This window comes from Salvelinus alpinus, chromosome 28, assembly GCF_045679555.1.
Source record: "Salvelinus alpinus chromosome 28, SLU_Salpinus.1, whole genome shotgun sequence".
In the NCBI taxonomy this organism is placed as follows: domain Eukaryota; kingdom Metazoa; phylum Chordata; class Actinopteri; order Salmoniformes; family Salmonidae; genus Salvelinus; species Salvelinus alpinus.
Window position 1 is genome coordinate 32,075,393 of NC_092113.1, and position 25,777 is coordinate 32,101,169.

Here is a 25,777-nt window from a genome sequence, read left to right on the forward strand (position 1 = left end):
AATAACAATAGAAAAAAAAGTATATATATATATATATATATATATATATACAGTGTGTGCAAATTGAGTATAGAGGTAAGGCAATAAATAGGCCATAGTAGCGAAGTAATTACAATTTAGCAAATTAACACTGGCGTGAGATGTGCAGATGATGAGCAAGTAGAAATACTGGTGTGCAAAAGAGCAAAAAAAGTAAATAAAAACAATATGGGGATGAGGTAGGTAGTTGGATGGGCTGTTTACAGCTGCAGCAATCAGTGAGCTGCTCAGATAGCTGATGCTTAAAGTTAGTGAGGGAGATGTAAGTATTGTAGCGCATACCAAAGACGATGCTGTAATCGCTGCCAAAGGTGCTTCAACAATGTACTGAGTAAAGGGTCTAAATACTTATGTAAATGTGATATTTCACTTTTTAATATATACACATTTGCACAAAAAAAATGCTTTGTTATTATGGGTTATTGTGTGGATTGAGGGGGGGCAACTATTTAATCCAGTTTAGAATAAGGCTGTAACGTAACAAAATGTGGTAAAAGTCATAGGGTCTGAATACTTTCCCCATGCACTGTAATACATGTATCAAAAGGTGGTTATTTCCATTTTCATTGTTCGATCTACATGTGTATAATGAGACTAGAGGTCACTGAATATTTTGTATAACAATTTCTTTATTCAAATTTGAACAATGATAACCAGCAGAATACATAATATGGTGGAAACCCTTCCAGTCCTTACAGCTATCCTGCTGTTCTGATAAAACATACCACCTTAAAAACATTCATAAAACTACTGTATTTTCAAATACAGACAAAAATGTGTCTCATTCACTGGGTTCAGTTCATATTATCAGCATTTGTTTGGTTTGTACCATCTTCCGGACAAACCCAGAGCTAAGGTAAAATTTACATAGATAAATTACAATGAGTAGTAGTAGAAAAGAAAGAAACTGACATCACACTAAACACAGTCAGACACCATTCCTTAAGTTAAAGGGAAATGAAGAGAGAATCTACATTTCAAACAAAAAGGAGGGGCGGAAGTTTACAGTCAACAGCCTGTTGATTATGTCTAATAATGTTCCTGACTTAATAAACCAGAGTCTCTTTCAGTCCTCATCTTCCTCATAGTAGCGGTTCCTCTTAATCATCTCCTCTACAGACACAGCCTCCTCGCCATCCCAGAAGCCCACATCCTGAGACATGTGGTTGGTCTTGGGTCTAGGCTCCGCCTCCGGAGACGAGGGGGGCGTGACGATCTCTGACGAGGCAGTCTGGCAGTTTTGAGAAGGTAACCCTTCCCCATCTTCTTCTCCCTCCATCTTCTCCTCTTCTTGTTCTTCATCATCCCAGTCCTCCTTCGCTCCCGGTTCTTCTTTTGACTCTAGTGATTCGTGGTGGTTCTCTTTTAGAGGTGCTTCTCTCCCCTCCTCCTCAGAGCTGGTTTGGACATCCACATAGCTGTCGTCAGAAGGTGTGTGGTAGTCAGGTGACAGGCTGTCAGATTGTTCCTGGACCTCTATGCTCTGTTCCTCAGGACTGGAGGCCGGCTCAGGCTCCCTGTCCTCCAATGAGCTCATCCTCTCCAGCAGTTCTGGCTCAGGATTGGCTGTCTGACTGGCAGCAGGGGCAGGAGTATGGGAGGGGCTGGCCAATGAGAAGGGCTGGCTACGCTCTTTGAGGGAGGAGCTCCTGCAGAGGGTGGAGCGTTCGGTGGACTCTGGGCTCTGGTCGGGGAAGGCCGAGTCACCCTCTGGGGGCCACTTGGCACGGGATGGTCTGCCACCGGAGCTCCCGTCTGAGGTGGGGCTGGACCCCATGTTACCCCCCTCTCCATCTCCTTCGGTGCGGGGAGGCCAGGAAATCTTCAGCCGACGTGTCTCCACTGGCTTGTCCTTCTCTGCGGAGATCTGGGTACGGGTCTCTAGGGAGGCTGTTACCACATTGACCTTGGCCAGTGGAGACTCCTCTACTGCTGGGCTGATCAACAGTGTGCCGGTAGAGGCACACTTCTTCAGCTTGTCTTTGGAGAGGGAGGTGACCTCTGTGGTCTGTTCGGTCCGCTGTTCCTCCCCAGCCCCACTCTCTCCTTTGGTCTCCCACAGCTCCTTGTGAGGGCGCAGGCCAAAGCCCTCGTCATAGTTGCCCTTGGCCTTGAACAGCTGACAGAAGTGAGGCTTGCAATAGACATGGCTGTGCAGAGAGGCGTAGGTTCCCAGGCTGTCCAGCAGAGGGAGACAAAACACACATTGAGAAAGACAATCCTTTTTATAATCAAGCAGCATAAACCCTCATCCTTGAAAACTCAAGAGGAACAAGACTGTGGACCTAACAACAATATAAGGTCCACTAACAGTGAGGTTCACAGATGTTTAAACAATAAACAAACAATTCCTTGCTGCATGGCATCTGTCCAATCCACTTACCTGAGTTTGGTGTTGCAGTGGGAGCATCTGAAGCAGGTGTTGTGGTAGACCTGTTTGTTGGCCACCAGTCTCTCCAGAGGGTAGACGGTCTTCTGACACGACACACAGCTCTCCTGTGCAGGCAAGCAGAAGCTCTGTGCACACACAACATAGAGGCATTCAAGGCAGGTTAGTTAGGAGCGTGATTGGTTTTCTCTGAGAAAATTGCAGAAAAAAGGTACTGTTGAACTCACCCTGGGGTTCTTTGGCTGAGCTTGGTCGTTCTGGGTCGAGGATACAGAGGAGGTGCCGATACTGGAGCCTGCTGTAACATGAGACTAATATCAGCAACAACACCAGAGGGAGCTGTTGTGAATATACTGACCTAATACACAGAGTACCCCAAACATTAGAAACACCTTCCTATTATTGAGCTGCCCACCCCCTCAGAATAGCTTTAATTTGTCGGGACATGGACTCTACAAGGTGTCGAAAGCATTCCACTTAGAAGCTTGCCTACGTTGACGCCAATGCTTCCCACAGTTGTGTCAAGTTGGCTGGATGTCCTTTAGGTGATGGACCATTCTTGAAACACAGAAAACTGTTGAGCGTGAGAAACTCATCAGCGTTGCAGTTCTTGACACACTCAAACAGGTGCGCCTGGCACCTACCATAACCTGTTCAAAGGCACTTAAAACTTTTGTCTTTCCAATTCCCCCTCAATGTCACACATACACAATCCATGTCTCAATTGTCTCAAGGCTTAACACCCTTCTTTAACCTGTCTCCTCCCCTTTACCTACACTTAATTGCGCATCTGGCCCTTTAATTGGCATCTACTGTGCCGTCTAACATGCCGGTCTAGCAATGGTTCTGTACTACTGCTGCTCATTTCATGGCAAAGTTTGCAAATAGATACTAATGCTATACTTCTGCCAGGTAAGCTTACTTTGCAATTAACATAATTGACAAGGTTTTGGGGATAGTATTTCTGTTAACCCACAAGACGGTTATCACATCAACTGGCTACTAGTGATGGGCATTCCGTGTCTTTTCTGTGAGCCAGATCATTTGGCTCTGGATCCCAAACGGCTCTGTTCAGTAATGCTTAGAAATGGACCTAAAACCATGAAGAAGAAAAAAAAACCATAATTTAAAGCTTAAAACATATCATTATGTCAGATCGTGAAATGTGAGTTCAAATATATTTTTTCCTGAACAAATTATGGCCTGAACATAATTTTTTGGGGGGGGTCAAATTGAATGCATGTGGACCAGAATCAGGCTCACCTTATATTGTTCCTGTACTACGAATTACCATCTTCAGTAAAAGAAGAGCCATTCGTTTGCGATCGACCCATCGCTACTGGCTACACATGGAGTGATGAACATCAGCACCCCACAGACAGACGGGGCAATATTGCTGGAACTTAATTGGCAGATATTGTGTTAGGTTTGGCTTTTTAAGCCAATAGTGGCTAACCAGGGGTGGGATAATGTCAATGTTGCATTCGTTTGTAGCTGGGAGCTTGCGGTGTCTGATACTTGAGAGATTTATATGACAGTTTGTGGTGGAACAGGTGAATATTGCATGTACTTTCAGAATTGCTTGGCGAGCTACTGGTAGGTGGCCTGCGAGCTACTGGTAGGTGGCTTGCGAGCTACTGGTAGGTGGCCTGCGAGCTACTGGTAGGTGGCCTGCGAGCTACTGGTAGGTGGCCTGCGAGCTACTGGTAGGTGGCCTGCGAGCTACTGGTAGGTGGCCTGCGAGCTACTGGAAGGTGGCCTGCGAGCTACTGGAAGGTGGCCTGCGAGCTACTGGTAGGTGGCCTGCGAGCTACTGGTAGGTCACAACCAACCTGTTGGAGACCATGATACCGTTTGAAGTGGATTTAACAAGGGACATCAAAAGGGATCAAAGCTTTCACCTGGATTCACCTAGCCAGTGTATGTCATGGAAAGAGCAGGTGTCCTTAATGTTTCGTACACTCAATGGAGGAGACATAAATGACGGACAAGAATATAGATTTGGTGAAATGTAGTGGTGGACCAAAATAGTTACCATTGCTCTCTGTGGAAGAGGCTTTCCTACTGTTGGGCTCAGAGTCCGAACCCTGAGAGGAGAGGAGATGATGATTTAGGGATGTTTCAGATATAGACACACACACACACACACAAAGAGCACAGTTTCTCACCATGTCCCCACTGCCTGGAGGTACATTCTCCTTCTGTTTGCTGCTACAGAGGAGGTCTGAGTCCAACTGATCACTCTGTCAGAGAGAGAAAGACAGGGACCTGTTTTACAGTTGGGATAAGTAACCTGCACATGACAGGTTCTGGCCGGGATGGGCCTGAAGTTTGGTTTGGTTTATTCGGATCCCCATAATGCTTTGCCGAAGCCATTCTTCCTGTGGTCCAGAAGTTATTACTTTGAGCTGAAGTTCAGTCAGATTTGAGAAGTGCAACCATAGACATGGTAGTTAGTCTTCCATGGCAGTGTAAAAGACAGGTACTCACGCTGACTGAGGAAGATAACGCCTCGGTTTTAGACACAGCAGCCTGGTACATGGCCATCCTGTCCCTCAGGGGCATGGTCTCCATACTCCCTGCATCTAGGAGACAGACGGAGAGAAGCGCAGGTTACACACGCACAGATAAACACCTTGCGCTTAAGCTATAGAAAGGAAAGTACAGGCTATAGATTCAGCACAATGCAGACTGTGGGTCATGGTGAGCGTCCCAAATGTCACCCTATATAGTGCACTACTTTTGACTACAGCCCCATAGGCTTTGTTCAGAAGTAGTGCACTATTAAGGAATAACATACTATTTATTACGTAACCATGGTGTTTGTCAGGCTGTGATGGGAACAGGTTCACGGGGGAATGGAAAGAAAAAGCCGTCTTCCTGTAACTATCATTCTTCCTGTAATCACTGGGGCATTCTGCTGATCATAGCACAAGGAGTGAGCCCCAGCCCTCTCCATACAGTCTATACCACTGAAACAGCTACAGCAAGGAAACAACGTACATATGTTTTAGTCTGTCTGTAGTTCTGTGTGGCCTAGTGAAACAATATACTCATGGAGAAGAATGCATTTGATTTAACTCTGGTGCCCCATTCCGTGTGTGTCCCCCTCAGTGTAATAGTACCTCCAAGTAGCTGGTCCATGTTATCAGTGATGCCTCCGATCCTCACAGGTGCTCTGGACACCTGGAAACACAGAGCCAAGCCACGCTATCAGGACAGCATATTCCATTTAGGTAGCCTTTACATTGTAGACTCAGCAGGCTCTGAACATACGGACTAATGCCAGCAGCACCTGCATCGTGGTTTGCATACAGAACCATATGATGCTCACATACTTAGCTCTAGGCTAGCATAAACACACAGTAGGAGAGAACCAGGGCCATCCATCAGACAGTTCTGAGCCCTGTGCTCTGACAGAAGAGGAAAACAGGAGTGGAGAAGAGAAGAGGTATGGCAGCCTGTCAGTGAGTCAGTCAGTTCCAGTAGCAGCCTGGCTTGTTGTCCAGCTCTCCCTTCTTGGCTGTCTGCCTCTCCTTCCAAGCCCTCTATACTCTAATCCCCTTATGAGCTCAGTGAGATAGAGCCTGGGGCAGAGCCTGGGGCAGATAGGGGTGTCTGCCTTGCCTCCCTCAGACTGTACCGCATCACTGTGCACCTCCCAAATTTTGTAACAATGCAGAGGGCTCCGTATATCTCCGCATTGACATGATTGGTTGACATTAGGTGGGGGCGGGAGGTCCTGTATAAGCAAACTCACGCCCTTGACAACTTCCTTCACGACAGCTCTGCTCCATGAAGCACAAGTAGTATGAATGATCTGACTTCTGCAGAGGCTGCATGGCAGTAAATGCTGTACGGTCACTGCAGACGTTGGATTGACTACGCAGAGCCTTTTAGCCAGAGTGTGATCAGTGTCAGAGATTAGAGGAGCAACAGGGTGTCACAGAGCCCTGTGAGGCTGGGACTGCAATGGGCACAGCCTTAATAATACACAGACAGACAGTGGGGGATGGGATGAGGGGTCAAATGGTGGATAAAACCCTGAAATACAAAGAGGAGAGAGTAGTGCTGTTCCGAAGGAAAAGTCTTTATAGCGTTGTGCGTTTGTGGCAGTCTGGATTTTAGATCTGCATTGGCAGAAAGGGGTTGAACGTGCTGCTCCATCCTCCAGAGTGGATTAATCTAGGCTCTAGAGGGAGCCAGACCCCAGCTGGCCCAGACGGACCCCAAGCGGAGAGACCCCTCTCTAACCCAGCCAGAGGGCCCCCTCCCAAACCAAACCAAGACTCAGCCGATACCCTCTCCAGACCATGGTCACGGGTGGTGCCTCAACAATATGGGGGAGGCTGTAAACAAACAATAGGCCAGGAGGCAGCTGAGCTCAGAGGAACTGATCAGCAAGCCAGACAGACAAAGAGCTGACACTAATCCCACTGACAATTAAAACCCCCAGAGACAAATCGAGGCTCCTCCCTGAATCATACCGCCGGCTGGCTGGCTGGGCATCAGAGCAATAACAAAAAAGGTCCATTCAAAAATCAGTGAGTTTTAGGCTATATATAGCCCAAAACCACCATTGACAAAAACATGAAAAAGTCCTTGATTCACTGACAGTAACCATAATTCACCAACCATAGTGCAGTCGGTGTATAGGCTAGCCCTCCCATCAAAGGACTCAATTCACAGCGTAATGCGCTAGAACCTAGTAAAAACATTAAACTAGCAAAGAAAGCAAACCTCAAATACAAGGCGGAGACTGTTTCAGAGCCGCATCAATACAAGTGAGCTTATGGAGATCCAAGGTTGAGACCAAACAAAGAACAAAAAACATATTTACCTCTTGCAAAGCAACGCAAGGAGCTACAGGGAGAAGCAGAGTGGAACACAAGGAAGAGGAAAGGAGTTAAGCGCTCATGTCTGTCCTGGAGGAGCTTGGAACATCAACAGCAGCTAACTCGATTCTGTTCATTACACTGTGGCTCCACTGGACTGGTGCCTCTCCTTCGTCCTTCCTTTCTGCCTCGTCACAGTCACACAGAGAGAGAAAGAGAGAGAGAGAAGCAGAGAGGGGGGCATATGGGGGGGGGGGGAGTGGGGCTGGAAAGGAGGGAGGGGGGTGAAGGTTTGTCAATTAATTTCCCAGTGCCTCTCCCTCGTGGCCGTCTCCTCCAGCGAGAGGAGCAGGAGAAGAGAGAAGGAGGGGCAGAAGGAGAAGGCCTTGCTTTGATAAGCCAGGGAGGGATTGTTATCAGAGGAAGCTCAGTTTCTTCTCTACTGCAGTAATGTGCATGCCTGCCCCATGACATCACCACCTCTCGTGGAGAGGGGCAGGGGCTGAGCTACAGGTCAGGGAGCAGGCCAGGCACAGGGCTGGTCGTGGGTCGAGGGAAGGGCAGCCCAGGTCACTTCCTGGCTGTCAGCTGAGAGAACAAGAAAGAGCTGCTCATGTGCTTAATAAATGGAGGAAGGTTCAGCCAGCTGGGGCGTGGCAGGTGAGGCAACTTGTTAAGCCGCTACAAAAACACTCCTCTGATCTGATGTCCAGGCGGGCGTCCATCTTCAAAGACCGAGTAGTAAGCTAGTTAACCCACAGCACTGGCTCTGATTTTTTTTTTAAGTCTGAATCTTGATCAATGGTCAACTAAAACTCTACCTCATAGGAAAGTTACATTGAAAGTCTGGCCTTTCACATTCAATACCTAACATTTGTACAAGCCAGGGAAAACAAACAAAATAAAAACTGTTAGTCTAGACTCTAGAGTAGAAAGGGTGAAAAATGTCCTTTGCTTTTAAATGAGCTCATCGAAACTGAACAAAAACGCAACATGTAAAAAATGTTGATCCCACATTTCATGAGCTGAAATAAAAGATCCCAGAAATGTTCCATTCGCACAAAGCTTATTTCTCTCAAATTTCTGCACGTCCCTGTTAGTGAGCATTTCTCCTTTGCCAAGATAATCCATCCACCTGACAGGTGTGGCATATCACGAAGCTGATTAAACAGCATGATCATTCCACAGGTGCACCTTGTGCTGGGGACAATAAAGGGCCACTAAAATGTGAAGTTTTGTCCCACAACACAATGCAACAGATGTCTCAAGTTGAGGGAGCGTGCAATTAGCATGCTGGCTGCAGGAATGTCCACCAGAGCTTTTGCCAGAGGATTGAACGTTAATTTCTCCACAATAAGCCACCTCCAACATTGTTTTGAAGAATTTGGCAGTACGTCCAACTGGCCTCACAACCGCAGACCCACGTGTATGGCGTTGTGCGGGCCAGCGGTTGCTGATGTCAACATTGTGAACAGAGTGCCCCGTGGTGGCGGTGTGGTTATGGTAGGGGCAGGTATAAGCTATGGACAACGAACGCAATTACATTTTAATCCATGGCAGTTTGAATACACAGAGACACCGTAGCGAGATCCTGAGACCAATTGTCGTGCCATTCATCCGCCGCCATCACCTCACATTTCAGCATGATAATGCACTCCCCCATGTCGCAAGGATCTGTACATAATTCCTGGAAGATGAAAATGTCATGGTTCTTCCATGGCCTGAATACTCACCGGACAATATTTGGGATGCTATGGATCAACGTGTATCAAGCAACTTCCCACAGCCTCTGAAGAGGAGTGGGACAACATTCCACAATCAACAGCCTGATGAACTTTTTTTTAAGGCATCTGTATTCCCAGTCATGTGAAATCCATAGATCAGGGCCTAATGAATTTATTTAAATTGACCGATTTCCTTAAATGAACTGTAACTCAGTCAAATATAAAAAGCATTTATATTTTTGTTCAGTATAATTGCTAAAATATACTAAAGTACCAAAGGTTTAGAGTGCATTTAGAAAATGGTTCCATGTTGCCTTTATATCGACACGGCTGTTAACCCCAGAGGGAGCATGAGGAGGATAGGACAGTGGTTGTTTTAAAGAACCCCTTTGATCTGCCTGAGGACATGTTCATAGCTAGCCTATCTCCAGGAGTGTTCTGTAGTGAGATGAGAACAGTCATAGCAGTGCATGTGACAGGCAGCATGACTAACCCCAGGAGGACTCTGACCCCTGGAGAACACGACACCTTCCATTCTAGAACAGGAACAATGAGGACACACAGACTAGTTGCCTTATGAACCACAATACTTCAGCTTCAGGCAGTCCTCTGACCTCAGATTAAAACACATGGGGCTTTTCTTTAGCAAACCCATCGACTAAGTCACCATCAGAGCAGCATGTGTAATCACACCACCTGATCCACACAACAACACTCTCCTAATACCTAAACAATAGAAGTGTTTCCATTCAGCCAATAGCCATTCTCACTATTTATGTGACGGAAGATTTGAAATATAATGTAATGTAAAGTCAAGTCAAGTAATGTAAAGAGTAAAAAAGGTGTCTCTGAATATGTTATACGAAGAAAAAAAATATCCTGTAAAAATGTTTTTGTAAAAACATGCTAGTTTGTAATCAGTGACTTTGGACTTACTTTGATCTGCTGGTTCTCTCCTTTCTCAAAAATCATCTTGAGGTTGTTGAGGGGCATGTTGGGCTTCTCACTGGGGACACAAGGTACTTCTGCTACTGCCTCCTGCCTCTCTGGGTCTCTCTGCTGCAGTTCTCTCTCCATGCCTGGTCCTGCCTGGTCCTCAGCGGCTGTGGGGCTGGTGTTGGGGTCTGGTGAGAGAGGTGGCTGGGCCTGAGTGGCCTGAGGCTGGATCTGATGCTTGGCTTTAGGGTTTAAGGGGAGTAAGCAGCGAGTGTGGGGTAGCGGGGCGCAGGACGTGGCTGAGGACTGGACAGGCTGCTCCCACCACTTCTTCAACACACTCAGGTTGCCACTGCTGAGAGTTGGGGGCAACGGATCTGCAGCCTCGAGGAGGACGTAAAGAGAAAGTTTAGTTTATTAAGATATCCATTATATTCACCAGGGCTACTCCTCAACTTGTTCATACAGTCTGACTAGCAGAAACATAGCAATGGCATAAATCAAAAGGGTGTACAGTTTGTACAGTGTGTGCCTAATAGAATCCAAGAATAGAATCATAGAATAGAAACACTGTGGAATTCAACCCAGAAGGGCAATGAGGGTAACAATATAAGCAGCATGTGAAGGAGATAAGATACAGAGACCAATGTGTAATTGGACAAAAAAAACGATACCAGTCACATCAATAGTTTCAGGATACAAGAGTAAGAGTCTCCAACCGTGTTCTAATAAAGCTACAGTTAGCATTCAACTGGACTAGCATTCAACTGGACTAGCATTCAACTGGACTAGCATTCAACTGGACTAGCATTCAACTGGACTAGCATTCAACTGGACTAGCATTCAACTGGACTAGCATCTTTCCAACAACAAGACCTCTCCCTAGCTAACCCAAACAGCTGACTACAGTTTCTCATGCTCATCAAATGACTAGGATTATGACTAGAACAATTTAAGGGATGTTTAACACAAGATAGGCCTACTCATGAAAAATATCTCAATGCTGTCTTTCAAGTAAACAACTGAAGCATTGTCCTGTGTTGACATAACCATGAAAATAAGATAAGTGAAGCTGAACTAACGATGTACAGCCATTTAAATATGCAGTACGGAATTAAGCTCTTACAAATTTGTATGAATTGATGACATATTATAAGAACTGCAATATATATACTGAGTATACCAAACATTATGAACACCTTAATATTGAGTTGCGCACCCGGCCCATGTTGACTCCAATGCTTCCCACAGTTGTGTCAAGTAGCCTGGATATCCTTTGGGTGGTGGACATTCTTGATACACATGGGAAACTGCTGAGTGTGAAAAACCCAGCAGCTGTGCAGTTCTTGACACACTCAAACTGATGCGCCTGGCACCTACTACCATACCCTGTTTAAAGGGACTTAAATATTTTGTCTTGACCATTAACCCTCTGAATGGCACGCACAATCCATGTCTCAATTGTCTCAAGGCTTAAAAATCCTTTTTTAACCTGTCTCCTTCCCTTTACCTACACTGATTGAAGTGGATTTAACAAGAGACATCAATAAGGGATCATATCTTTCACCTGGATTCACCTGCTCTTTCCATGACAGACTGACCAGGTGAAAGCTATGATCCCTTATTGATGATATCCAGTTGGCTGTGTGAAAGCCTGGTAACCTGGAGACCAGTTGGCTGTGTGTCTGCCAGGTGGAAATGATAAAAGCCTTTAGTAAAGATGGAGCTAGCCCACCCCCCTACACCAGGAGAGAGAGAGAGAGAGAGAGACAAACAGAGTGGAAGGGGAGCGAGAGAAAAAGAAGCCTTGACAGTGAGGAATGCTGATAAATGTGACTTATGTTGATTGATAATCCAACTGTATTATGCTAACATGTTATTTACGTTTCACCAAGAGGGCACCATTGTCAAACAGAAAAGGGTCAGTTGAAGGAAAGGGAACAATCCAGGAAAAGAGAAAGCAGGAGACCTGCGGCATGCCTCTCCCCAAACTGTGAAGAATTTACCTAATTTTACATTCTTTGAAAATACCGTGAGCCTCTGCTAACAGTGACAACAGCTAGTTCTACACCACAACCCAGGTGTAAACCCCAACATCATACTGAGGAGTCCCAGACGCAAACTGAGTCTTTGCATTTGCCATGTACACAGTTCAGTTGTCCCCTCCCCCCACTGGTTATAAATACTGGCACTTAAAATGTTATACTGCTTGAGCACCCGCACCTCTTATAGAATATAGGCTTCAAATTATTGCAGCACTTCCCCACCTAAATATATATGTAAACAGTATTGTCACCCAAAATGAGTGCCAGCACCTATTTCAATCCACTTCTAGCACTGCTTTCAATGCAGTACACCAACTGATGGTCTACCTATGCCAGACACCTACCTGGGATTGAAAAAGTCGCTTAATGAAGAAGAAAAAAAGTCCCTGCCGTCTGTTTATATCCCCTCAAGTGCAATTCCCGGGCCGAGCCAACTGACCACCCGGAAGAGTGGATGTATCGGCAAGGTGGGATCAGGCATTACATTGTCTTCCTTCATGCCCGTGAAGTGAGTGACCACCCAGGAACAAGAGCAGCGATGTGAAACGACAGTGGAGGTATTATCTACCTTAAGATTAAAGTCTCAATATAAGGATTAAGGCTTTTCTAGTCTAGCCTCTAACTGCAGCATGTTGACATCCGTGTGTGTGTGTCTCAGAGAGAGAGAGAGTGAGGATGAGTAAGTACATGTGAGAGAGCGAGAAATAGCTTTGTTAGATATTTGCACTTTCCAACCCTGACTGGATACTTACTGCTTTCTTCCTCTCCGAGTTGCCCTCCTCTGCAGCCAGTTGGTATCTAGGAAGAGGATAGATGGGGTTGTGAGCACAGGCCTGCATCATGAGGTAGTGCCGTTTACAGCCCTGTTTTAGCCTCTACAACTAAAACTAGTTGGGCGTTTGTGGGGATCTCTTCTAATTCCAATTATACACAAACATGGATCAACGCTGTCTCCTAGTGGTCAGACACTAAAACCTTCTCAGAATATCAAAAATATGAAACTACGCATGTCAATGACCCTGACCATGTACCAATTATAAAATCACAAAAGGGACGTTTCAGTCAATAAAATGGCCTACTAAGACGCTGGATGGTAATTTGGCGGAATAAAAGACATTTCACAGGAAGTTCATCTCAGTTGACTTATTTTGACTATTTAAAATAAGAACTGTCGACATCAGTGAAACTGGAATAACAGGTTTGTGGCGATGTTATGGATAAACATTCTACACAGAAAGGGAAGACAAATGTCAAACTGTAGAGAGGTATGAAGGGGGGACAAATCCAATCTCAGACATGTAATAGTCAGTGCTGTTTCTACAATTGGCTAGACAAACTGGTAAAAATCTAGCCTGGTCCATGATCAATTTGTCCTCTTGCCTCTCAATGACAATGAGAGACAATGAGTTGGCATGATAGCACAAGCAGACTGGCACTAAGGCTAGTAGAAATCAGCAATGTTATCAAATACAGTTTCAAGCCATTTAATGTTCTTATTTTGTACTGATCCAGCAAGCACAGACAGGACAGGAGGGGCCAGGACAGGTGAGGAGAGGACAGGACAGGACGGGACAGGACAGGTGAGGACAGGACAGGACAGGTGAGGAGAGGAGAGGACAGGACAAAGAGTGGCAGTGAATGGTGATCTATTACTAAGGTTTCAGGCAGCAGTGCATACTAGGATGGAAAAGCCATCAGTGGTCAGAAGTATGTTTGTTTCTACCTTGATACAGGGGTATGTATAATAGAGAGAGAATAGATACATCTGGGTGAGTTTAAATGTGAAGAGTCATTGATTGAGAAGAGAAGATAATAAGATGTTAGGAAGTGAGTAACAGTCACAGTATGGGTAAATGGGAGAGAGTGAGAAACTTACTTGGAGAAGCGCTCAGCAATGGCGTTGTTCTTGCCTCTGGTGCCAACTATGGACAACTCCTTAGCTGTGACTCTGACGGAGTGGGAGGCCCACTGTCTGCGACTGAACGGAGCGATGGCCATCTCTGTTGTTCTCAGGGAAAAACTGCTCTAGCTGGCTGGAGGGTGAAAAAAAAAATAGGAGGTCAAATTAACCTCACAATTCTACCCTAGACAATCATACTGCCCGTGCACTCTTCTGGAATTAGAAATCCTTCTAAATAAAAAAACTCAGATGCATTTGCTTCATGAAAGCAGGATCTCAGCATGTGGGAGGAGACTCTATGACCGGTACGTCTATGTCTGCAGTGAATGACAGTAGGCTACAATTGTGTTAATTACTTGCGGTTCCTATGGATTGAATGAATGAATCAGCAGTGAGTAAGGCAATAGCCAGCACACAGCAGCTACTAATCCACTTCTCATCATTGAGACATCATGAAGTTGAAGCCCCCAAGCTACTACCAGCAGGCACAGGCCTTCCCCAGTCATCTCTCTGTCAGAGTTCCGTGAACTACCCACCTGTTTCCTGGGATGTCACACAGACTGACTGGAATTCAGTGCAAGCAGATGCATGCACTCACTCTCAGCCTAACTGTCATTACATGCACTCTCATTTCAGGATTACACCAGACAAAAACAATATTGATGATGAGGATTCGAGTTAGGGAACATAGTACGGTCTGAAACTATTGGTTTAAACTGTCCTTTTTGAACAGAGGTATGGCGAGACAGGTAGACCTAGACTATATATTCCTTTACAAGAAGAAATGAGACACCTTCCTTCCACACATCCAGCACAAACCACCGTGATGATCTCACAGTTATTATGAATATATTGAAGTCAGCAAAAAAGCCGCCATTTAGCAGGTTGGCATGTGTCTAGCTCATAAAACATGGGCCTAAACACTTTTGTTGCGTTTATTTTTTTGTTCAGTATAGAAATAGATATGCTCTTTAGTTTAGTGCATGCATTCAGGAAACTCCAATTTAACAAGAGTCAACTGGTAGCCAAGAGCTAGCCTTGACAATTTCTCTTCTGCTTTATCCACTGATCGAACACTGCGCATAGATCAAGTCAAAATATCACCTTAGACAATGAATTTTGGAAATTGCCAGCAGCATATGATTAGCTATACAATAAAAATATAACTAATAGTAAATGACTTGAGTACAGAGAGCAAACAGCTAAAATGATTAGTCCCAACTTAACTCCCAGCTTTCAAAGCATTATTTCCAGACTGATAAATACAATAAGCCTTTTTTTTTTTTTAGATCAGCTTAAAATAAATTACTGTTTCTTTTCTCGTTCGTGATTTACAGACAAGCTGTTTTGCATCACATCTCTTGAAAACAAACAAACAGGCTTTTAAAAATAATCTCTCACCCCATAAAAATTCTGAAGAGCTTAGGCACATTACTTACCTTTGAGGTTGTCTTATGAGTCCTCTCTTACTACTTCAACTTCACTCAGTCTCTTTGCCTTCTCTCTCAGTCTTCAAGCCTTCTCCTCAGTCTCTTTGCCTTCTCTCTCAGTCTTCAAGCCTTCTCCTCGGTCTCTTTGCCTTCTCTCTCAGTCTTCAAGCCTTCTCCTCAGTCTCTTTGCCTTATCTCTCAGTCTTCAAGCCTTCTCCTCAGTGCCTCAGTAACAGTTTGCTGTCTTGCACTGCTGTGTGCTCATAGAAGTCTGTAATATGCTTGGAGATGGGAGGGGGCAAATGAAGACCATGAGACTCCAACCAATAACGATGCAGAATTTACTTCCACCTGGCAGGTACAGTCAGAGTCCCTCCCATCCAAAACACTGTGTTCCGGTTTACACTAGATATCACACCCACAAAGTCAGATTCCACAGCCACAAAGTCTATATTGGCACACCAAAAAAATTGCTTTTTGGTATTAATTCAAGGTTAGGGTTAGGCATAGTTTTAGTAGTGTGGTTAAGGTTAGAGTTAGGTTTAAAATCACAATTTAAGAAGAGAAATTGTAGAAATGGGCATGGTCTAGCCATAATTATGACTTTGTGGCTGTGTTAACTAGTGACAACCCTGTGTTCATGAGGGTGAATCTAAAAGCAAACAAGGTGAGTACATACAGTACAGCCTACACCTCCAACACATTATGACATAAAGGGAAGAATCCCACTCAATTCCTGGAAGTGGCACAAGCTCCGCCCACCTTCTCATGAGGTCAAAGGCTGAGGATGTGAGTCGTTCACAATCAAGACAAACGCCACTGAGTGTCTGGGATCAAAAGTCTTGAGACGTCTTATCGCAATCAAACCCATGTTCTCATCCCTCTTCAACTTAAAAGGTCTGTCTGTCAATAAACCCATACCAAAATAAATCCTCTGTACCTTGTTGTTCCTCTAAGATGTTTAAGACATAATACCATGTGGTTAAACAGGACTGCTAAGCTTCAGATAACGTGGCACCAGGGTCTAGGCTACATCAGTGTCACATCACTACAGTCTAATCCAAACCACATGATTCTACTGTGTGTGTAGGGCAGGGTTCTGTGTTGCTAAAGCTAAACGTAACCTGACAACTACGGCAGACAGGATTTCAGAGAATACAAACTTGGTTTCATTTAAAGTTGTGTAACAGTCAAAACCCTCTGTGACTCAGGATAAAACTCTCTCTCTGGCTTTACTTTGGACGGTCTGTGTGTCTTTGGAGGAACCACAGTTGAAACATTCTTTTGGCTTATCCTCATTACATGGCATCCATGCTAAGAATGGCTGACTATTCAATCACTCATTTATTACAATGAGTATACTCCATATCTGCCAGACTGTCAGGTATTTCATGCTGGCTCTACGCTCAACAACAGGCTGTATACGTACAGGTAACTGCCAAAATAAAGGAAACGCTTGATTTGAGGGATACAACGTATATTGAAAGCAGGTGCTTCCAAACAGGTGTGGTTCCTGAGTTAATTAAGCAAGTATAAAAATTCCCAGTAGTTTGGCTACCTTAGCTAGAAGAAGATATCTCAGTGACCTTGAAAGCAGGGCTGCAATCCAGCGAGTAGATTTGGTTCCTTGGAAGTTGTGGAAATGGTTGTTCCTTAACCAGTAAAACTTAACGGTTTTTAAAAGTTCTGAGAATGGAAATGAACATTGTTCCTGTTCTGGGAACGTACATTTTTAGGTTGCAGGGAGGTTCTGGGAATGTTTTACTCTGGTTCCCTAAGTTTTCCTGGGAGGTTTTATTAACATTCTGAGAATGGAAATTATAGGTTATTTGAAGGTAAATAACTGAGAATTTTTCAAAAAGACATTGACACTGCTAACTTAACTGTTTTGAACTCCAAGCACAGACACATGGAAATTAATTTGCTTAGCCATTAATCATGTAAACACTTATTTTTTTGTTGCAGTGTCAGTGAGATTAGAACCTACAATATAACCTTCTGTTCTCTATCCATGGAATTGGTCCATTGCATCACCAGGATGTAGCTAGCATTCAATGTTCTTTTAACTCGTACAAAGATGTTTGATTTAATCTTTTAAATCTATAACAGACCCCATTTCGAAGAAGAAAAAAAAAAAGCACTTAAGATCAGGTGTGGCCAATTAGTGAGCATGGCCAATTAACAAGATAGAGGATAGAGAGATTTTTGTTGAAGCTGAGAACGGAATGTTTTTAAATAACTTTCTTAGAACATTCTCTGAACGTTACTAAAGTAGTCTTGTGGTTTTTATGGAACGTTTTCTTAACATTCTCAGAACAATTTGAGAACATTACTTTACATAGAACCATGAGAAAACCTGTAAGAAACATTATGCTGAAGTACTGAAATTCCCACAGAAGAATGTTTCTTAACGTTCTCTGAAATTTGAGGATGTTCCCAATGTCTAACCATTTGCAGGACATTCCTAGAACATTACCGAAATGAAATGTAATCATGTTTGAACTTATGGTAAACGTTCTGTAATGAAATACCAAGAAAATAACTTTTTTTGTCAAGTTCCTTAAATGTGCTGAGAGCCAAGAAAATATCGCTCTCACCAAGCTCTAAGAAACATGTGTTTCTCAGAATGTTATGTGCAAGCTAGGAAAGGAGCATAGTGGGATTAATGTGTGTCTCAGTCACCAGAACAACCCAATTGAACACTTATGGGAGATTGTGGAGCAGCGCCTGAGACAGCGTTTTCCTTCACAGTCAACAAAACACCAAATTATGCAATTTCTCGTGGAAGAATGGTGTCGCATCCCTCCAATAGAGTTCCAGCCACTTGAGGAATCTATAACATGGCACATTGAAGCCATTCTGGCAGCTCGTGGTGGCCCAACGCCCTATTGTTTCCTTTATTTGGCAGTAACCTGTACCTAAATGCAAGCAGGGGCCTGTAGACATGTCCCTTAAGCAGTCATCTAAATCTCAAACAACATGACATCAGCAGCAGGGATCAGAATGTGAGAACTGTTTCCCACAATGAGTCAGTGTTTTGTGTAACATTGATTAAATCATGAGATCCAATCAACACAGAAGGGCCTATTTGGAAACCCATAGATAAAGATACTATGATCAAATAGACACAAACAAACATTGTGGAGCGGAAATGTTGTTTTGGGCTCGGTTTTGGCTATCCCAGCCTTATATATTTGGAAATTAAACTCTGTTCCTGTTTGTATTAGCTGGGACTGTCATGGGAGGAGAGAGGTGTAGGCCTATATATAGAGATGCTTTTCTCATTAATAAAAAGTAAACATTTGCCCCTTAGTTGTTCTTATCCACATGTTGAGTAATAAAAGCCATTTCAAAGCCAGCCCGGCCTGCACCTCCTTTTGACTGTACAGGGGCTGTTTCTACCACTTCACTGGTTTGCCTTGCAGTAATGAGTCTCATGGGGTAGGTCTGCTCTGTTCCCACTAGTCCTACATACACCAAACAACAACGGTACCTCATCACTGAATTTGCTTACTCACACATTAAAGTTGGGCTTTGAAATATGACTTCTCTCTACGCTTTTGCAATTGGATACAATTTCAGAACTCACAAGAACTAGTATACAGGAGAAATCAACTTTTTTAGAACGAGTTAGGTAGCTGAATCGTGAATCATGCCAACCATGTAGGACTCAGTCACTTCACGCCTACTGGCTGCCTGTCAATGTATATGCGGTCTATACCCAGCTAGCACATCACGTTACTTTAATGAAATCAAAATATTCCTAAAATTAGAATTTGAGACCGTTTGACAGCTTGCTTTACAGCTGCATGTTGTCAGCTTTCATTTGGAAATTTAATGATAGCTACTTTAATGAAAAATTTTCTCAGGTCCAGAAGAGGTACAGTATGAGGGATAGCTAGCCTATCATGTCTGAAGAGGAACACTAAGGTGGTACCCAGCAGTTACTGTGTTGTCTAAAGCTCTAGCTGATCGATGCTCTGAGTGCAGACCCTGACTTTGTGCAGCAGCATTCAGACTCTCTCAGACTAGTGTCCCGGCGTGAGTACCAGCAGGTCAAAGCCCTCACTGACGTATTAGAAAAGGCCCGGGACCTTCTGGACCATGTGATCCACAAAGGAGCCGCTGCTGCAGAGGAGTTACTGCAGTTCCTGATAGTCAATGAACTGCAAGAGACGTTTCCCCAACTTCCGTTCCTCAAGAATGTCAATGAATCATCAAAGAGCTGCAGGTCTACTCCTCTTAAGTCTAACCTGGGGGATGTAGCCGCCCTTCTATTGGACCATATTAACTCCATAAACCATTCTTGGGGAGGCTGAAAAATGATGCACAGTTTTACATTTATATTTTGTTGTTTATCTAGGGGGAAATTAATTTACCAGAAAAAGAAGACAAACCATTGAGTCAGAAGAAACCCTTCCTGCTAAACAGACATGCAAGAATAGTTAGTTTCCCAGTGCTTAATTTGAGCCAGATCCTGCCGGAACAGGATCCGGCACCTCAGATTTGACTTTGTTCGTTTCGGCACCTATTTACCCGGATCCAGTACCTCTCGTGGCATGATTTATTACATGTTTCACTGTTCGCACTGTAAACATTCTAATAAAAGCGATGAGTGTTAAATCAAGTTGCCTCCTCCTTATTTCTCCCACCCCCCAGGAAGACAATCATGTAAAAGTGCGGTCATCCTTCTGCGTAATCATCCTATCCTGCCACACTGATTCCAGACCTGCTCTCTTATTTGCACATGGAGGTTATGGGGAGGGCCGGTGGGGTAAGTAACTGATCTTGACACAGGTCTTGGTAGTGGTGGTCAGCTAGTGAAGAGGTCCCTACGTAATCACGTCAACAGCCAAGGTTAGTCGTCTCCCTACTGAATTTGAAATGTGGGAAAGCCAAATAAAAAATGGATAAGAAAAGGTCATCGTGTTTGATGACATGTTGATGACAAAAATCCAGAGAAAGCTGGTGTATTGAACCCAGAACGAGCCAGAGAACAGTCAGTGCCAGAGGAGAGGAGTGAGGGCAAACTGCTCCTGACGGCAATGCCTTAGCTAGCAGCGCTGTTTTTCCCGCTAGTTCAGTATCACCACTGGCACCTTCACTAGTCCTTGTGGGAGGTTTTGAAAACACTTCTTCTGTACTGTGAAGTTAATCGGAATATGTGCTTCATATTGTCACATAGGCAGGAGGCCTATATATTCTCATATGTGTGTTCTGATGTAGACTACATTGATTTATTTACTCTGGCTGCTGCGTTGCTATGTTGTGTTTGTAACTTTTTCTCACAATGAGTTCCGGTACTTCAGAGCCACACAAGCTCACAGAACGAGACCGACGAGTGCTGAACTCATGTAGCTCGTAAAAATCGTCTGTCCTCGGTTGCAACACTCTCAACCAAGTTCCTCTGGAAGCATTGTCAGCACAATAACTGTTCATCAGGAGCTTCATGAAATGGGTTTCCATGGCTGAGCAGCTTCACACAGGCCTAAGATCACCATGCGCAATGCCTAGCGTTGGCTGGAGTGGTGTAATTGGACTCTGGAGCATTGGAAACGCATGCTTTGGAGTGATGAATCACGCTTCACCATCTGGCAGTCCGACGGACTCTATCTGGGTTTGGTGGGTGCCAGGAGAACGATACCTGCCAGAATGCATAGTGCCAACTGTAAAGTTAGGTGGAGGAAGAATAATGGTCTGAGGCTGTTTTTCATGGTTCGGGCTAGGCCCCTTAATTCCAGAGAAGGAAAATCTTAACACCATACAATGAAATTCTAGACGTTTCTGTGCTCCCAACTTTGTGGCAACAGTTTGGGGAAGGCCCTTTCCTGTTTCAGCATGACAATGCGCCCGTGCACAAAGCGAGGTTCTTACAGAAATTGTTTGTTGAGATTGGTGTGGCAGAACTTGACTGGCCTGCACAGAGCCCTGACTTCAACCCCATAAAACACCTTTGGGATGAATTGGAAAGCCGACTACAAGCCAGGCAGCAAAGGGGGGACCAACTCCATAATAATGCCCATGACTTTGGAATGAGATGTTCGGCAAGCAGGTGTTCACATACTTTTGGTCATGTAGTGTATATACAGTATATATACTGTACAGTGCCAGTCAAAAGTTTGGACACACCTACTCATTCAAGGGTTTTTCTTTATTTATACTATTTTCTACATTGAAGAATAATAGTGAAGATATCAAAACTATGAAATAACACATGCAAACATGTAGTAAGCAAAAAAGTGTTAAACAAATCAAAATATATTGTATATTTTAGATGCTTCAAAGTAGCCACCCTTTGCCTTGATGACAGCTTTGCGCACTCTTGGCATTCTCTCAACCAGCTTCACCTGTAATGCTTTTCAACCGCCTTGAAGGAGTTTCCACATATGCTGAGCATTTGTTGGCTGCTTTTCCTTCACTCTGCGGTCCAACTCATCCCAAACCAATTGGGTTGAGGTCAGGTAATTGTGGAAGCCAGGTCATCTAATGCAGCACTCCATTACTCTCTTTCTTGGTCAAATAGCCCTTACACAGCCTGGAGGTGTGTTGGGTCATTGTCCTGTTGAAAAACAAATGATATTCCCACAACGCTCAAACCAGATGGGATGGCGTATCGCTGCAGAATGCTGCGGTAGCCATGCTGGTTGAGTGTGCCTTGAATTCTAAATAAATCACTGACAGTGTCACCAGCAAAGCACCTCCACACCATCACACCTCCTCCTCCATGCTTCACGGTGGGAACCACACATGCGGAGATCATCTGTTCACCTACTCATCTGTTCACCTACTCACCTACTCTGCATCTCACAAAGACAAAGGGTAATTTGAAGAATCTCAAATATAAAATATATTTTGATTTGATTTATTTGTACAATTTTCTACATTATAGAATAATAGTGAAGACATCAAAACTAGGAAATAACACATATGGAATCATGTAGTAATCAAAAAAGTGCTAAACAAATCAAAATATATTTTGACAGCTTTGCACACTCTTGACATTCTCTCAACCAGCTCCATGAGGTAGTCACCTGGGATGCATTTCAATTCACATAGTGCATTGTAGTTATTTGAGAGCCATCACTGTGACAGCTTGGGAGGTTAATAGACACGGCATGTGACGATGACAGAAGAAAATTCTCTCCAGAGGTAAAAGCGGTTTGCATGTGATGGTGAGGTATTCCAGATCGGGAGAACAAAAGGATTTGAGTTCATGTACGTTACCACAATCACACCATGAGTTGTTATCATGAAACAAACCCCTCAACCTTTCTTTTTCCTGGCGAGTTCTTTCTTCCTGTGAATGGACGGGGACAATATATCCGGAGAGAGCCATGACTCTGTAAAACCGAGTATGTTACAGTCCCTGATGTCTCTCTGGAAGGAGATCCTCGCCTTAAGCATGTCTACTTTATTTTCCAAGGACTAAACGTTATTGTGTGATATACTCGGAAGCGGTGGATGGCATGCACGCCGCCTGAGTCTGACTAAGGCCCTGCTTCTTCTTCCTTTTCTCTGGCTTCTGCGTTTTGGTGCAGCTCCCGGGATGGATAGAGCTGCCTCGGGAAGTTCAAACAAAGGATCCAAGTCAAGGAAGTAACATTTCTGCTCAAATTTCTAGTGAGTGACCACCAATTGAATATCCATGTTATTTGAAATAGAAATTCGGCTTGTCACCTAAAACACTCACAAACTTCTACAGATGCACAACCGAGAGCATCCTGTCAGGCTGTATCACCGCCTGGTACGGCAACTGCTCCGCCCATAACCGTAAGGCTCTCCAGAGGGTAGTGAGGTCTGCACAACGCATCACCGGGTCCAAACTACCTGCCCTCCAGGACACCTACACCACCCGATGTCACAGGAAGGCCAAAAAGATCATCAAGGACAACAACCACCCGAGCCACTGCCTGTTCACCCTGCTATCATCCAGAAGGCGAGGTCAGTACAGGTGCATCAAAGCGGGGACCGAGAGACTGAAAAACAGCTTCTATCTCAAGGCCATCAGACTGTTAAACAGCCATCACTAACATTGAGTGGCAGCTGCCAACATACTGACTCTAGCCACTTTAATAATGGAAAAAGTTATGTAATAAATGTATCACTAGCCACTTTAAACAATGCCACTTTATATAATGTTTACATATCCTACATTACTCATCTCATATGTATATACTGTACTCTATACCATCTACTGCATCTTGATGTAATAAATGTATCACTAGCCACTTTAAACTATGCCACTTTATATAATGTTTACATACCCTACATTACTCATCTCATATGTATATACTGTACTCTATACCATCTACTGCATCTTGCTTATGCCGTTCGGCCATCACTCATTCATATATTTTTATGTACATATTCTTATTCATTCCTTTACACTTGTGTGTATAAGGTAGTTGTTGTGAAATTGTTAGGTTAGATTACTTGTTAGATAATACTGCATGGTTGGAACTAGAAGCACAAGCATTTCGCTACACTCGCATTAGCATCTGCTAACCATGTGTATGTGACAAATAACATTTGATTTGATTTGATTTGAGACCTTTCGCTATGAGACTCGAAATTGAGCTCAGGTGGAACCTGTTTCCATTGATCATCCTTGAGATGTTTCTACAACTTAATTGGAGTCCACCTGGGGTAAATTCAATTTATTGGACATGATTTGGAAAGGCACACACCTGTCTATATAAGGTACCACAGTTGACAGTGCATGTCAGAGCAAAAACCAAGCCATGATGTCAAAGAAATTGTCCGTAGAGCTCGGAGACAGGATTGTGTCGAGGCACAGATCTGGGGAAGGGTACCAAAACATTTCTGCAGCATTGAAGGTCCCCAAGAACACAGTGGCCTCCATAATTCCTAAATGGAAGAAGTTCGGAACCACCAAGACTCTTCCTAGAGCTGGCCGTCCGGCCAAACTGAGCAATCAGGGAGAAGGGCTTTGGTCAGGGAGGTGACCAAGAACCCAATAGTCACTCTGACAGAGCTCCAGAGTTCCTCTATGGAGATGGGAGAACCTTCCAGAAGGACAACCATCTCTGCAGCACTCCACCAATCAGGCCTTTATGGTAGTGGCCAGACGGAAGCCACTGCTCAGTACACGGCACATGACAGCCTGCTTGGAGTTTGACCAAATGCACCTAAAAGACTCTCAGACCATGAGAAACAAGATTATCTGCTCTGATGAAACCAAGATTGAACTTTTTGGCCTGAATGCCAAGCGTCACGTGTGGAGGAAACCTAGCACCATCCCTACGGTGAAGCATAGTGGTGGCAGCATCATGCTGTGGGGATGTTTTCAGGGGCAGGGACTAGGAGACTAGTTAGGTTCGAGGGAAAGATGAACAAAGCAAAGTACAGATATCCTTGAAAACCTGCTCCAGAGCGCTCAGGATCTCAGACTGGGGCGAAGGTTCACCTTCCAATGACCCTAAGCACACAGCCAAGACAACGCAGGAGTGGCTTCGGGACAAGTCTCTGAATGACCTTGAGTGGCCCAGCCAGAGCCTGTACTTGAACCCGATCGAACATCTCTGGAGAGACCTGAAAATGGCTGTGCAGCAACGCTCTCCACCCAACCTGACAGAGCTTGAGAGGATCTGCATAGAAAAATGGGAGAAACCCCCCAAATAAAGGTGTACCAAGCTTGTAGCGTCATACCCAAGAAGACTCGAGGCTGTAATCGCTGCCAAAGCTGCTTCAACAAAGTACTGAGTAAAGGGTCTGAATACTTATGTAAATGTTATATTTCAGTGTTTTTGTTTTTATCAATTTGCAAAAAAATCTAAAAACCTGTTATTGTTTTGCTTCGTCATTATGGGATATTGTGTGTAGATTGGGCCCCCCCAATCTACACACAATATCCCATAATGACGAAGCAAAACAATAACAGGTTTTTAGATTTTTTTGCAAATTGATAAAAACAAAAACACTGATTTAATCAATTTAATCAATTTTATAATACGTCTGTTACGTAACAAAATGTGGAAAAATTCAAGGGGTTTGAATACTTTCTGAATGCACTGTAAATTATTTCAAATTCCTTATATTAAGCAAACCAGATGGCACCATTTTCTTTTCTTTTTTGGAGAGCCAGGGGGCACATTCCAACATTCAGACATAATTTTAAAATGAAGCATGCATGCTTACTGAGTCCACCAGATCAGAGGCAGTAGGGATGACCAGGGATGTTCTCTTGATACATGTGCGTGAATTGGACCATTTTCCTGTCCTGCTAAGCATTCAAAATGTAACAAGTACTTTTGGGTGTCAGGGAAAATGTATGTGTAACGGCGTTCCTCCTCCTCTTCATCCGAAGAGGAGGAGCATGGATTGAACCAAAATGCAGCGTTGGAATAAGACATAATGAATTTATTGAACAAGACAAAACGAACTATACTTGACAACTAAACAAAATAACAAACCGAATGTAGACAGACTTGGACCACGAACTTACATGAAACACGAAGA

At 44.1% G+C, this 25,777-nt stretch overlaps 1 protein-coding gene across 1 annotated transcript; it reads right to left on the reverse strand.

Moving 5' to 3' along the window:
* Positions 1 to 648: 648 nt before the first annotated feature.
* On the reverse strand, positions 649 to 15,586 carry LOC139557700 (LIM domain and actin-binding protein 1-like). Its single transcript, XM_071372798.1, has 11 exons — positions 15,308 to 15,586; positions 13,845 to 14,001; positions 12,721 to 12,766; positions 9,924 to 10,307; positions 5,554 to 5,614; positions 4,919 to 5,013; positions 4,597 to 4,671; positions 4,464 to 4,515; positions 2,656 to 2,726; positions 2,423 to 2,556; positions 649 to 2,216 (listed from the first exon to the last, which is right to left on the reverse strand). Exons 2-11 carry the CDS (start codon positions 13,964 to 13,966, stop codon positions 1,106 to 1,108), a joined length of 2,151 nt encoding a protein of 716 aa, XP_071228899.1. The 5' UTR covers positions 13,967 to 14,001; positions 15,308 to 15,586; the 3' UTR covers positions 649 to 1,105.
* Between the last annotated feature and the right edge of the window lie 10,191 nt (positions 15,587 to 25,777).